General features: G+C 45.5%; 1 protein-coding gene across 3 annotated transcripts in view; it reads right to left on the reverse strand.

The window, feature by feature from the left end:
* Window positions 1-698: 698 nt before the first annotated feature.
* Window positions 699-14,946, reverse strand: part of LOC310696688 (putative G-protein coupled receptor 173) — a gene marked incomplete at its 5' end in the record, with an annotated part of 69,626 nt that continues 55,378 nt past the window's right edge. For 2 of the 3 annotated variants that reach the window (XM_083482499.1, XM_083482498.1), the window contains one exon: window positions 699-2,436. In XM_083482499.1, the coding sequence (XP_083338625.1) occupies window positions 1,235-2,347 (1,113 nt within the window). In that variant the 3' untranslated portion in view covers window positions 699-1,234. The remainder of the gene's footprint in view (window positions 2,437-14,946) is intronic. The other variant, XM_083482497.1, reaches the window with a different exon arrangement.

Raw genomic sequence — 14,946 nt, forward strand, 5'->3', positions numbered from 1 at the left:
GCGGAAGCCTGCGCGCGCTAATGTCAGCGCGTGCAGGCTTCGCGGAGCGCTCCGCCAGCAGCGGCACCGTTGCCGCTGCTGGCGGAGACTTGCCCGCAGGCGGAAGCCTGCGCGCGCTAATGTCAGCGCGTGCAGGCTTCGCGGAGCGCTCCGCCAGCAGCGGCACCGTTGCCGCTGCTGGCGGAGACTTGCCCGCAAGCCGAAGCCTGCGCGCGCTAATGTCAGCGCGTGCAGGCTTCGCGGAGCGCTCCGCCAGCAGCGGCACCGCTGCCGCTGCTGGCGGAGACTTGCCCGCATGCCGAAGCCTGCGCGCGCTGACATTAGCCCGCGCAGGCTTCGCGGAGTGCTCCGCCAACAGCGGCAGCGGTGCCGCTGCTGGCGGAGACTTGCCGGCATGCCTCTCCTGCCTTCAAAAGCCGTCCGGGATAGCGGGAAGCGCTTCCCTGCTATCCCGGACTGCTTTTAAAATGCTGGCGCTGGGGAGCAAAGCCTTTCGGCCCCCGCCAGCCTTCCTGGACCTCTTCTGAAGGGGGGGGGGAAGGCTTTGCTCCCTACCGCTAGCATTTAAAAGAGGTCCCTGAGATTTCCCTATGGGCTTTCGTTTTGCGAAGCAAGCCCATAGGGAAATTCGTTTTGCGAAGCGCCTCCAAAACGGAAAACCCTTTCGTCTAGCGGGTTTTCCGTCTTGCGAGGCGTTCGTCTTGCGGGGTACCACTGTACAAAAATCTGGCCTCTTTTCAGTGATGCCAGACACACCTTTAGAGGGGCTAGATCAAACACTTTGAAATAATGGACACAGAAGTTTATGGTGTTGGTTCTATGGAGTTTTGCAGTGTCTGATTGAAGCAACTGGATAGAGTTTGTGGGCTATAAAAAGAGGAAAACTCCATGATGCACAGGATATTTTGTACCCCTTCTAAGCACTGGCTGGAACACTACTGGGGACCAGTTACTGTCATCGTATAGCTTTGGATTTACCCCAGGGGAGCTGAGACCAGAATCCAGCTCTGATCTCATTGTAGTTAATGAGTGGTTTTGGATATTTGCCCTGGGATAACTGAAGCGCTCATAGTCCATTGTGACACCAAGTACTCTGGGGAACCATGGCCAAAATTGCAGGGGAAGCAGAACGACCCATCTTTTGGCATCTTGTGTGATATATAAATAAGAAAGAAATGAAACTCAAATTCAGTTTGGCACAGGCAGATGCCTTCTAGCCAACCCTTGGCACTCCTCACATCACACAATAAGGCTCTCTGGGCAGTTCAGGCTCTGTCCTCCAGCAGGGAATGTGGGTGATCAAGCCCTTCTTGAGGTCCTTGTTGAGTACAAAGCAAACTATAGGGTTGACAGCAGCTTGGGCAAAGCTCATCCAAACAGCTGTGGAGAGGTAGCGGTGGGGGATGCTACAGGCTTTGACAAATACCCTCCAGTAGCAGGCCACAATGTAGGGTGACCAGAGAACCAAAAAGAGCAAAGTGATGACATAGAACATCCTGCCTAGCCTCTTCTCAGCCTTGAATTCTTCCATGCCCAGCAAGCGCCGGTTGGCAGCGTGAGCATTCTGCCGGATGCCCAACAAGGTAGGAGGCATGGGGCCACGGCCAAAGCCAGCAATCCAGTTGGCTGCAGCTTGCCCAGTGGCTCCCGGCCCATGGAACGTCCAGTTTTGGCTGATAGCTGGGACCATCTGGACAGGCTTCATCTTGCGATGGCGGTACTCAAAGAGAAGGAGCTTGATGTAAACCACGTGGGTTGCAAAGATCAGCACAGCTAGCATGAGCATGAAGCCCAGGGTGTCATTGGCTTTGAAGTAGCGGTGCTCAAAGATGCACTGGTCCTCCTCACGGATGAACTTGTAGGTCCCAACATCGAAGACGGGTGGGAAGGCCATGGCCACGGACAAAGTCCACACCATGCAGATGACAGCCACGCATGTCCAGAAGGTCATGCGTTTAGCATAGAAGCGGTGATGGGCCACAGCCATGTAGCGTGTGACACTGATGCAGAAGAGGAGGAAGGCAGCATGGAAACAGAAGAGGACAGCCATGAAAGCCACAATCTTGCAGCTCAACACACTGTAAGTCCAAGCAGAGCCGTGGCGGATTGAGACGAGGACAAAGGGGAAGCAGACAGCTGAGCGGATCACATCAGCCAGGCACAGGTCCAGCAGGAAGTAGTAGGGCGCTTTGTGGAGGCCACGCTCTTTCAAGACCAGCAGCGAGAGGGACAGGTTCCCTGCCAGACTCACACAGATGATGAGGCCCAAGAGCAGCAGCTTGGCATAGGTGGAGGCTGCGTGGGGCGCTGAGCCATGGGCTTCTTCAGTCTCGTTGGCACTGGCCATCTTTAGGTGGGGAAAGGAAAGGGGGAACTGGCTCAGCGGCGACGTGCCCGGTGATGGCCCATGACCCCAGTGCTAAAGGGGGGCATTGTCTGTGGGGAAAAGGTTGGAGGAAAGGGGAGTAAGGAAGCATTAGTTCATGGTAGTAACACAAACTTTTTTCCCTTTCCCTTTTTTTCTTTTTAAATACTATGTTCTATATGAGGTCCCAAACCTGTCCCAAATTCTCTGAAATAACTACAGGTGTTTTGAAATTCAAAGGAGAGATCCCCTTCTGCCTCCTGGAAGGAAAGGACAAACATCTATGACTGACACAAGGATTTTTGTCGGGCTAAGTGGAGGGATGTCTACACAAACTAGAGAGCCAGGTGAACTCTAGAAAACCCTGTGATGGAGTTGAGGGCTCGTGTTGAATTGTTACAGTAAGCAGCTTCCTGGTCTGCCTGCTTGGTTATATATATTGTATTCTTGTTCTCCCCTCCTTTTGAGGAGCTTATCAAAAATGAGCTTCCTCTTTATTGTTACAACACTCCTATGAGGTAGATGAAACTGGGAGAAAGTGACTGGTTGAGCTGGATTTTCACAATATTCATTTCCTAACTAGCTAGTTCCTGACAATGTGGCCAAATCACAATGCCTTCGCTCAGTCTGGAGAAACACGTCATCTTAGACAAGAAATAATCCTTTTCCTTTCCCTACTTCACTGAGCCAGCTTTGGACATGTCAGGGATAGCATCCAATTTGATGGTCTTGGGACAAGTCCCTGTCTTCTCAGCCTCCATCTATAAGTTGAGAAGAATTGTGTCTTAACTCACAAGGCTCTTTTGTGAATAATTAAGATAAGAACTATGGCAACTGTTTGCATAGTAATACTGTTATATCAACTGAAGTTGGTTTGACTGTAGTAAGTGCCCACTAGGGAAGTGATGGGGAACCTGTGCCCCTCCATCTATAGCTAGTCCCAACTCCCATCCTCCTTGGCCACTGGAGCTGATGGGAGTTGGAGAGTCTCAAGTCCCATCCACCAGTCTAGAGTGAAATGGCCAACTATTCCAAAGAGCCAAATAGTGCTCAAAACACATAGCTGAGGCTCCCTCAAAAGATGGTAACCTCTCCCTCCTTGTAGGTTTTTAAGAGGTTGGATGGTCATCTGTCATGGATACTTTAGTTGAGATTCCTGCATTGCAGGCGGTTGGACTAGATGACACTTGGGGTCCCTTCCAACTCCACAATTCTACAATTCATAAAACACACCCAGTGTCAATCAGTCAGTCAAATATTTTTTAATATTGACCCAAAGTAATGGTCACTTCAATATTCTCTATGGGCTGGTGGTGATGCAAAATGAAAAGCCGGGGGGGGGGGAGAGAGAAATTGCCACCAGTTCTAGCAGGCCCACACACATAGGCCATATCAAGAGGAGACCTGTGTAACTGGGATCCCTAACAGAATTCCCAGGGTTCTTTGAAAGAAGCCATGACAGTTAAACGAATATGAAAAAGTACACAGATTTGGAAAACATTGCTTAATTTTGACACAGGCCAAGGGAGAGATTGTTTCTACAAAGCTGCTTGGTACGTTTTGAGTCACATACACAACAGTCAGAGAGTCACAGAAGGAAAGTGCTCTAAGAATGACCTCATGTTTATTGCACTTGCCTGGGAGAGAGTAATCTCTCTAAATTTAGCACTGCAAGTTAAATTTTTATATATATAAATAGTTGATGAGTTTACAATTTGTAGATGAAGACAATTTCAGCTCAAAATGACAAAGCAATTTTGTTAGTCAATAGTAACTACACTCTCAGTGCACCTAAAAATTTTGCTACCTTGTTATCCTACCCAATAAGGTCTTTCACCAGAAGAAGCTCATTTTACAAAGCTAGCAATCCTATGTATACTTGGTGAAATCAGTAAGCAGATTGTGTAGATGTTGAATTTTACACACACACACACACACACACACACACACACATATCACAGAACTGTAGAGTTGGAAGAGACCATGAGGATCATCTAGTCCAACCCCCTGAAGTGCAGAAATCTTTCACCCAGCCATGGGCTCGAACCCTTGTTCTTGAGATTAAGAGTCTCATGCTCTAGCCACACACACACTTTCTCCTTAGCCCCCTTCCCCTCCACAGCAGGCATCAAGTAAAAACAGGTGGCTGTGTAGTAAGTAGTAACTTGCCAGAGTGTGCCTTTAGCAGCTTGGTAAACCAGTCATGCACTATTTTCCTGCCAAGGGGCCAATATAAATTTAGCATTCCGCTCCTTCCCCAGATGTCTGACCAGATGTGCTTAAAGCATTGAACCCAGTCCTCTGGGGTTGCCCAGATGAGTAGAGATGTGTAAAGATGCTCTGAGGACTTCCCCTCCACCAACCCAGCTTTTCAGTGGGGAAAAATTGGGGGGGGGCCACTGGGGGGAAACTCTTTTAGTTACAGGATGTTTCTGCAACTAGCACAGTTATTTAAACTTAGTGATACAATGAGACTTAGAGATTGTAGAAGAATCTCAGATTTGTGAAAGGGTTAAACCCCTTTACAGTACTGACTATTAGAAAATGGAAGTACAAAGTAAAGATGTAGCTTTCTTATTTCTTAATTTACTTATCCTTAACTTTATTTGTATAAATAAAGAAATTATACATGATTTTTTAATGTGAAATATCCGTATGTTCAGCGTTCTCTTGATATTGTGCTAAATATATTGTGATATTTATAATAAAAAAATTCCTTCCAGTAGCACCTTAAAGACCAACTAAGTTAGTTCTTGGTATGAGCTTTCGTGTGCATGCACACTTCTTCAGATACACACTTCTTCTGTGTATCTGAAGAAGTGTGCATGCACACGAAAGCTCATACCAAGAACTAACTTAGTTGGTCTTTAAGGTGCTACTGGAAGGAATTTTTTTATTTTGACTATGGCAGACCAACACGGCTACCTATCTACTACTGTGATATTTATATTATTATTTTTGAAAAATATGATAAACACTATTACCTGCCACTTGCTACAGCTCAGCTGCTACCTCAGCAACTGAACAGGTGGAAATCCAACTCTCTCACACACTCATGCAAAAATACCAGGATACAGTCAGCAATCATACTAAGGTACAAATAAGCTCTCTCTACGCAGCAGACGTAGACGGGTTTGACTGTTGTTTCCTCTCCTTAGTGAACCCTGGAAAGTGTGGTTCTGTGGGAGAATGTTCAAGCACTTTTACTAAACTGCAACAAAGCTCTGATACTTAAAACTATTCCGAGGCGCAAAGCCCAGGAGAGCACCTGTGTCTTGAAGGATCCCAGGGAAAGGAGAATGTGATTTCCCTTATCCCTGTCATGCCGTGACAGGCGATACAAATAAGGGTACAGAAGCCCTGTCAGTCAAATGACCTAGCAAAACTTTAGATGCATGTGTACAACTCACCTGTCACCTTGCCCCAAATCTACTCCCAATATGACATCCCTCCACATGTGCTTGGGCAGATGATTGCCATGGCCATAAGAAATTGGATTTAGTGGTGACGCGCCCCTGCACAGAGAGGTTTGTCAGACCCCATCCCTGCTTATTTTTAGACACCTACTTTAGACAACTACATTCTTAAATGGGCTTGAATACCATGCTTGCACTTTTCTGAAATTATGACACTTCCATGTTTCATTCATATTCCTGTGCTTTCATAGAAATTGAAGGCGACCTTTAGTTTTGTTTTCCTTTATTTTGATCCTACAAATTGTCTAGAGAAAATTCCATTTTTAGAATTGCTCCTGCTTTAAGGGTGTGTACACACAGCAGTATCTCCAGATCTGGGCGAATTTTGTACAGCTATTAACCAAATGAAAAACAACAAAGCCAGCAGACCAGACGGGATACCTGCCAAAGTCTTCAAAGCGGGCGGAATTTAACTTACACAACAACTTCACAAGCTCATCGAAAAAATCTGGGAGAGAGAGGAGATCCCAGCAGATTTTAGGGATGCCAGAATTATCAATCTCTTTTTAAAAAGGTGACAGAACAGATTGTGGAAACTTTCAAGGCATCTCTTTATTAGCTGCGGCCAGCAAAACTCTTGCAAGGATCTTAGCAAACCATCTCCTAACAATATCCAAGACTACCCTTCCTGAATCCCAAAATGCTTTTTGACCTTCTAGAGTGATAGTGGACATGATTTTCACTGCTCAACTTCAATAAAAATGCAGAGAGCAAAACCAACCCCCTGTATATGGTGTTTATTGACCTGACTAAGGCCTTTGACACAGTAAATTGTAATGCCCTGTGGACTTTGCTTCTGAAAATTGGCTGCCCAGATAAATTTGTGAATATCATTCGGCTCCTCCATGATAATATTACAGCAACAATCACAGATAACAATGGCTCTCAAAGTGAAACATTCACAGTGGGATCAGGTGTTAAACAAGGTTGTGTTATCACCCCAACTCTATTATTTTCACTCCATGATCCTACATTTTGTTGAAGGGAAACTCCCCACCAGAGTAGAAATCATATACAGTTGTACCTTGGATTCCGAATGCATTCCGAAAGTCCGTTCAACTACCAAAACGTTTGGAAATCAAGGCGCAGCTTCCAATTGGCTGCAGAAGTGTCAAAAAAACCACAGTGCTGCACCAACAGGCAGAAAACAACCCCTCTGCAGTGCCACAAATCCAACTCAATGGTGCAACACTGGAAAGTGTTGATCACTTCTCCTACCTGGGCAGTTATCTTTCCACAAGGGCCTCGCCTGAGCTCTGTGAGTACAGCTTTCTCCTGATTGAATTGCAGGTGTTTAAGGACAGGGACATTCACAGGGAAACAAAAATGCTTGTTTACAAAGCTATTGTACTACCAACCTTACTGTATGCTTGTGAAACATGGACCACTGAGAAACTCCTCAAAAGATTCCACCAATGGTATCTCAATTTTATTTTACAAATCACTTGGGAAGACAAGCGAACTAATGACAGTATACTGGAAGAAGCAAAGATTACCAGTATCTAAGCAATTATTGTTCAACATCAACTTCATTGGACTGGTCATGTTGTGCGGATGCCTGATTATCATCTTCCAAAGCAACTACTCTATTCTGAATTTAAAAATGGAAAGCATAATGTTGGTGGTCAACAAAAGGGGTTTAATGACTCTCTCAAGGCAAATCTAAAAAAAATAGCGTAAAGACCGACAACTGGGAAACACTGGCCTGTAAGTGCTCCATTTGGAGAACAGCCTTTACCAAAGGTGTCATGGACTTTGAAGACACTCAAACTCAGGATGAAAAGAGAAACATGCTAAGAGGAAGGCACGTTTGGCAAATCCTCACCATGATCAACTCCCACCCGGAAACCTATGTCCCCACTGTGGGAGGATGTGTGGATCCAGAATTGGTCTCCACAGCCACTTACGGACTCACTGTTAAGACCATGTTCATGGAAGACAATCCTACTCAGCTACGAGTGATCGCCAAAGAAGAAGACGACACACAGCAGTTTAAAGTGGATTTGATGCATCCCTGATCTGCATAGCAGTCAACACTCAGCCCCAACCCCTTTTAATTCTGATTTCCCCTATCTGCAGATAATGTGCTAAGGAGAGGAATTCCAACATAAAATTGCATGTTGCCTAAGACTGGATACACTGAAGCACATTATGGGCTGGGTTTATAGGTTTGGTGATGTTTTGCTGGTTCCATCTATCACCACAGCCCTCATCACCTGAGCACAAAATAGTCATTTTGTTTTCATCAGCCTAAATGAAAGGATGTGGTGTGTCTAGCTCAACCCACTGTTGACGAAGGCAAACTCACCATAATTTGTTTTTATTTAAAAAACAACTGTTTTGTTGCAGAACTGCCTTTGCACAAAACAGCTGTATTAAAAATAAAATGGCCTTTGCAGGTACAAGAGGAAGGAAAGGAAAGAGGAAAGAAATAGAAAAATACTGTATTTAAATCCTTCTCCCCCAAATCAGTCTTCCCATCCTGACTTGACCAGGTGTGGAATGTACTTTTATCATCATCATCATCATCATCATCATCACTTTTAATTTGTATATCGTCTTTCTATTTTTCTATACCCAAGGCGGTTTACAAGCTGAAGAAACAAAGAATGTACACCTTATAACAATCTAATCCAATACAAAACTGTGATAATAAAACATAACTTTAAAATAAGCAACTTATATAAAATAAAGTAATATTCAACAATCCATTGAAGTAGTATAGAATAATATTAAATATCAGCATATAAAAATTAAACAGAAATCCACTCTTAACAATTATAATAAATAATTTCTAAACTATAATCAATAAAACAATGGAAAGTCACAGCACATAAAATAATACAATACAAATTGAGCAGCAGAGACTGGAGGGTGGGGCAAGGCAGCTGCCCCACAACTTTTTGTGTTTGGAGATCAGAGGCACCTGTGCCTCCCCCCTGCCTGGCCTAGAGAGGCATTCCTTAGAAGGCTGTTGACTCTGGTAAAATTTTTTTTAAAAAAAGAGTATTTCAAAAGCAGTTGTTTAAAATAGGCTATTTTGCCCACTGTGGAAAATGCTTAAAACTTTGGCGGACATTTGTTATTGTGCTAATCCATGGACAAAACTTTTTTTTAAAAAAAGGAAATACCTGGGCATGTGCCTATGATGGACCTCAGGTTGCTGGAACTTCTGGAGGTCAGGGAAGAAGTAATTGGGGAGAGGGGTCAACAATGCATAGAATGAATGCATCTCCCTAGTGCAGGCAGGAAATATCAAGATTGATTTAAACTGGAAGTGGTCATGTGTGCATGAAAGTGCCCAAAAGCACACATGGAAAAATCATTTCTGTGCAACCCATGTACACTACTAAAACCCAAGTGTGTACACAACCTACAAAACCCCAGTGCCATACAATGGCATGCACCCCGTTATATCCTTGAATTACTGATAATTACTGATAAAGAAAATAATGCCCGACCTGAAGAATTTGGAGCAAATGATTCAGTAGAGGAAACACAGCCCAGAATAACTAAGGAGATGGTACAAGAATACTTGGCTAGTTTAGATGTATTCAAGTCTCCAGGGCCAGACGAACTGCACCCAAGAGTATTAAAAGAACTGGCAGATGTGATCTCAGAACCACTGGCAGTCATCTTTGAGAATTCCTGGAGAACAGGCGAAGTCCCGGCAGACTGGAGGAGGGCAAATGTTGTCCCTATTTTCAAAAAGGGGAAAAGACAGGACCCAAATAATTACCGCCCAGTCAGTCTGACATCAATACCAGGGAAGATTCTGGAGCAGATCATTAAGCAAACAGTCTGTGAGCACCTAGAAAGGAATGCTGTGATCACCAATAGTCAGCATGGATTTCTGAAATATAAGTCATGTCAGACTAACCTGATCTCGTTTTTTTACAGAATTACAAGCCTGGTAGATGAAGGGAACGCAGTGGATGTAGCCTACCTTGATTTCAGCAAGGCATTCGACAAGGTGCCCCATGATATTCTTGTAAAGAAGCTGGTAAAATGCGGTCTTGACTATGCTACCACTCAGTGGATTTGTAACTGGCTGACTGACCGAACCCAAAGGGTGCTCATCAATGGTTCCTCTTCATCCTGGAGAAGAGTGACTAGTGGGGTGCCACAGGGTTCTGTCTTGGGCCCGGTCTTATTCAACATCTTTATCAACGACTTGGATGATGGACTCAAGGGCATCCTGATCAAATTTGCAGATGACACCAAACTGGGAGGGGTGGCTAACACCCCAGAGGACAGGATCACACTTCAAAACTGTGTCCAGTTCTGGGCACCACAGTTCAAGAAGGACACTGACAAACTGGAACGTGTCCAGAGGAGGGCAACCAAAATGGTCAAAGGCCTGGAAACGATGCCTTCTGAGGAACGGCTAAGGGAGCTGGGCATGTTTAGCCTGGAGAAGAGGAGGTTAAGGGGTGATATGATAGCCATGTTCAAATATATAAAAGGATGTCATATAGAGGAGGGAGAAAGGTTGTTTCCTGCTGCTCCAGAGAAGCGGACACGGAGCAATGGATCCAAACTACAAGAAAGAAGATTCCACCTAAACATTAGGAAGAACTTCCTGACAGTAAGAGCTGTTTGACAGTGGAATTTGCTGCCAAGGAGTGTGGTGGAGTCTCCTACTTTGGAGGTCTTTAAGCAGAGGCTTGACAACCATATGTCAGGAGTGCTCTGATGGTGTTTCCTGCTTGGCAGGGGGTTGGACTCGATGGCCCTTGTGGTCTCTTCCAACTCCATGATTCTATGATTCTATGATTCTATGATTCTATGGTCAATGCTCAATGGCCCTTGTGGTCTATTCCAACTCTATTATTCTATTCTATTATTCTACTAACACAACAGTCCCATCCATACGTGGATGTAAACCCAGTTTTACTCAGTAAAGCTATAAAGGATCAAGCTGCAGCACAGATTAGAATAGAGTCAGGAGACCTCTTCCTCACCTGGGGCAAAGATGGAGGACTTCCTGTTTAGAAAAGAGAAGACTGTCAGGCAGACTGGCACACTGGCATACCCATCTGCTCATATCTAGTACTTTGACTGACAAAACTGACTTAGGATCCTAACTAGGCATCCATAAATGGAACAGTTCTGCCTAGGGACTGGTGAGATTCAGTGGAGGAACCTGACAGCAGAAGGAGAGTGTGCTTCATCTCATACTGCTTCACAAGATCCCTCAGTCCCACCCAGAGTAGATTTTTGAAGGGCACAAGGGGGGAATCTGCGGAAGTCACTTTCCTCTCACTATCCCTGGTGGGAACAGAACTGCATCTTGGAAAAACCTAGTTAGGCCCCAAGCCCCTGTGTGTTTTCCAAATGCCATAAATGTGGCTTTGGGGCAATAATACAAACAAACTACCAGCCCAGTAAAAAGAAAAAGAGAAAGAAGTTTCTACTCACGGAAGTGGGAAATCTATGATAGGGCTGTGCCACTTCAGACTATAAGTGGGGACTGGCATGACGGAATGTTCTTCCATACAACATGGCTGCTTTAGTTGAGATTCCTGGATTGCAGGGCTGGACTAGAAGACTCTCAGGGTCCCTTCCAACTAAGGCTGAGAAATGCCTGGTTTTTATCACCAGTTAAGCATTGCGATAAACTGATACAGTCAAACCTCGGTTCCTGAATGGCTCCGTTTTCAAACGTTTTGGCTCCCAAACGTCGAAAACCTGGAAGTAAATGCTCCAGGTTTTCAACGTTTTTCGGAAGCTGAACGTCTGATGCAGCTTCCGTTTGAGTGCAGGAAGCTCTTGAAACCAGGCGGAAGCTGTGCCTTGGTTGTCAAACGTTTCAGAAGCTGAACCGGCTTCCGGAACGGATGACATCCCACAACCGAGGTTTGACTGTATATCATAACTATATACAGTGGTACCTCGGGTTACATACGCTTCAGGTTACACACACTTCAGGTTACAGACTCCACTAACCCAGAAATAGTACCTCGGGTTAAGAACTTTGCTTCAGGATGAGAACAGAAATCGCGTGGCAGCAGCAGGAGGCCCCATTAAGCTAAAGTGGTGCTTCAGGTTAAGATCAGTTTCAGCTTAAGAACAGGCCTCCGGAACGAATTAAGTACTTAACCCGAGGTACCACTGTAGAGGCAAATGGGGGTAATGTCTTGGCAACTGCTACTACTTAGCAGTCTAAAACTGATACATTTTTACTTACCTTTAATATATTGTTGCAACTGTTATTTTCCAGTACAGAGGAATAGGGGCGGCAGGAATTATGAGAGAAGCGACAACAGGCTTCACGGTTTTAACCACAACACAATTTTTTACATAGCACACATACACATCATCATTTGGAATATATCACCATGTCGAATATTATGAAACCATTACCATGATGTAGACTTTGAACTGATTTTGTACAATGTCTTGATACGTCGCCCAGCCCTACTTCCAACTCTACAATTCTAGGATTCTATTAAAAGAGGGAAAATGTTGACATAGGAAATGGCTCTTGCCTCTTCCCTGACATGCTGGGGAATTGTTTTTCTGTGGAAGAACATGACATCACATGTTCCCCACCTATAGTCAGAAGTTGCATAATCCAGATACAGGCTTACCATCACCATGAGAACTAGATCAGAACCTGTCCCTTAGCTACAAACAGGTGTGGTGGAGTGAAATTGCCCTCCTACCACCAGCCTTGCTCCACCTGGACTCGGTGGGTGCACAGCATTGGCTCCCTTGGTGCCCCTGTTGCACCCCAAGCTCAGCGATGGGGGCGCAGGAAGGGCAGCTCCAATCTCCTATCAGGTACAGGACCCATTTAAGTGAAATCATGTATATTGGAAACATCACTGAAAAAGCCTGCAAATACTCCATTCCGCCCCTGCCCCACCTTGCCCCTTTTTTGTAATGTTTTGGGGTCACGTCCGGGTTCGGTGTAATGCACATGAGCATGGTTACACACATATGAGATGCGCCTAAAACAGTCGCTGCCTGTACTGCCTTTAACCGGTCCCCTTCATATATGCCCTAGGGGCCAAACCACATGTGACACCTTTTTAAAAAAGCAAATAGTATCAACTGGAAGGAATGGTTAATGGGATCAGACCAGGTGTAGATGGGAAAATATAATGCTCCCCACAAACATGTGTTCCTGAGAAAAGTCCCTCTTCCAAAGCTGGTATTTGCTTTGTTGGGAATCCCTTGCCACTACCCTAAGTACATATTAACTTTAAAAGATGAATTCTGTTAGAAACCAGCAAAGGAAGAGAAGGGTTTAAATTTCCCCCTTCTCTGGCCCATTAATTATCAGCCACTCCCAGTTGGTTCTATCTGCATATTTTTAAATTTAAAAATCCAGGGACATTAGATGCAAAGGACATATTTCGTGTCAAATGTAGTTTGTGTACCAGGATTGGTTCCTGCACAAAATGCCAGAGCAGAGACTTCCCTTCCAAAACTGCCTGCCCAGATAGTAAATGTTGCTATGCATTTTGAGTCACAGCTATTATATAAGTAAAATATGAGATATTAAACATTAGCAAACTGTTAATAGACGATTTACTAATATGTAACCCTCCAGCTCAGGAAAAACCATAGAGCAGCTTTCAGGGATATGTAAAAGTGGCAAGGGGGAGAGGTTCAGGCAGTGATTTTTCCTTACTGAGAATAGGGGTGTTACAAGCATGTCCTTATTTCCACTTGAAGTCTGCTCTGCCCAAGGAGGTGAGTACCATATTTTTCACCTTATAGGACGCACCGTCCCATAAGGCGCACCTAGTTTTTTTTTGGGGGGGGGAATAAAGGGGGGAAAATTATTTCCCCCCCAGGCACGGGGCTGGGGCGGGGAAGCCCGAGCTTCCACCGACCCCCAACCCCAGCCCCCAGAACAGGCAACTCTCCGCAAGGCGCGGGAGCCTGCATTCGCCCCATAGGACTCACACACATTTCTCCTTCATTTTTGGAGGGGAAAAAGTGCGTCCTATAGGGCAAAAAATATGGTAAATACCAGCAGCTTGATCTGGAAGGCTGAGTAGCAGGTGCTGCTGCCGCCAGCTTCATGGCCAGAGTTGGACCACTGGAGAGGGAGTCAAGGTTTGTTGGGGGGAGGAAGAGCAATGGCCTTCCGGTGGTTGTTTTCTGGTAGGGCTCCTGACAGCTGCCTGACATGCAGAAATATACTGGTGAAACTTTTCCTGGCTCACAAAGGGGGAAAGCTTCAGCTGCTACATTTCTGCAGATTTAAGGGCACAAGAGTTCTGCCACGAAAAGAAGTAGTAATACTAAAAGAAACAGGGATGCTCTGGGGACACCTGGTGCTGCAGTATTGCTGAAGATGGGCAGCCATGGTCCTTTATCAGAACTCTGGTGGGAGACTAGAGGAAGTACAATATACATGGAGGATAGGCATGGAGTACCATATTTTTCGCCCTATAGGATGCACTTTTCCCCCTCCAAAAATGAAGGGGAAATGTGTGTGCGTCCAATGGGGCGAATGCAGGCTTTCGCTGAAGCCTGGAGAGCGAGAGGGGTCGGTGCGCACCGACCCCTCTCGCTCTCCAGGCTTCAGGAGAGCCCCACCGCCAGACCCACAAGCTCGGGGGACAGCGGGGAGGCGCAGCGCGCCTTTCCCGCTGTCCCCTGACTTGGTTAGAAGGCTGGCGGGGGTCTTCCCCCGCCTCCAGCCCTGCAAGCTCCCAGAGCCATGCCGAAGCTGCACGCAGCTTCGGCATCGCTCTAGGTCCTGTTCTGGGGGCCCCACGCCTGGGGGAGGGGGAAATAATTTTTTCCCCTTTATTCCCCCCCCCAAAATCTAGGTGCGTCCTATAGGGCGAAAAATATGGTAAGTCTTGTTTTAAAAACAAAAGCAAAAATTAGAAACAAGCATTTTCTAAGGTTAACAATAAAATATGGTGAGGCACCCACACGGGACTTGGGGCAGATCTAGTGTGCTTCTGCCTTATCTTCAGTGAAGAGAGAAAAGCAGGTCACACACACACACACACACACACACACACACACACAGCCAATATATCCAAACCAACCCAGTGAAAGGAGCAGCAGCAGCAGCATAAGCAGCCCTTTGGCTATTTCCTCCATTGTCCGTCTAATGCCTGTTTTTTTTAT

This window comes from Podarcis liolepis (assembly GCF_965112155.1).
Source record: "Podarcis liolepis genome assembly, chromosome: 17".
In the NCBI taxonomy this organism is placed as follows: domain Eukaryota; kingdom Metazoa; phylum Chordata; class Lepidosauria; order Squamata; family Lacertidae; genus Podarcis; species Podarcis liolepis.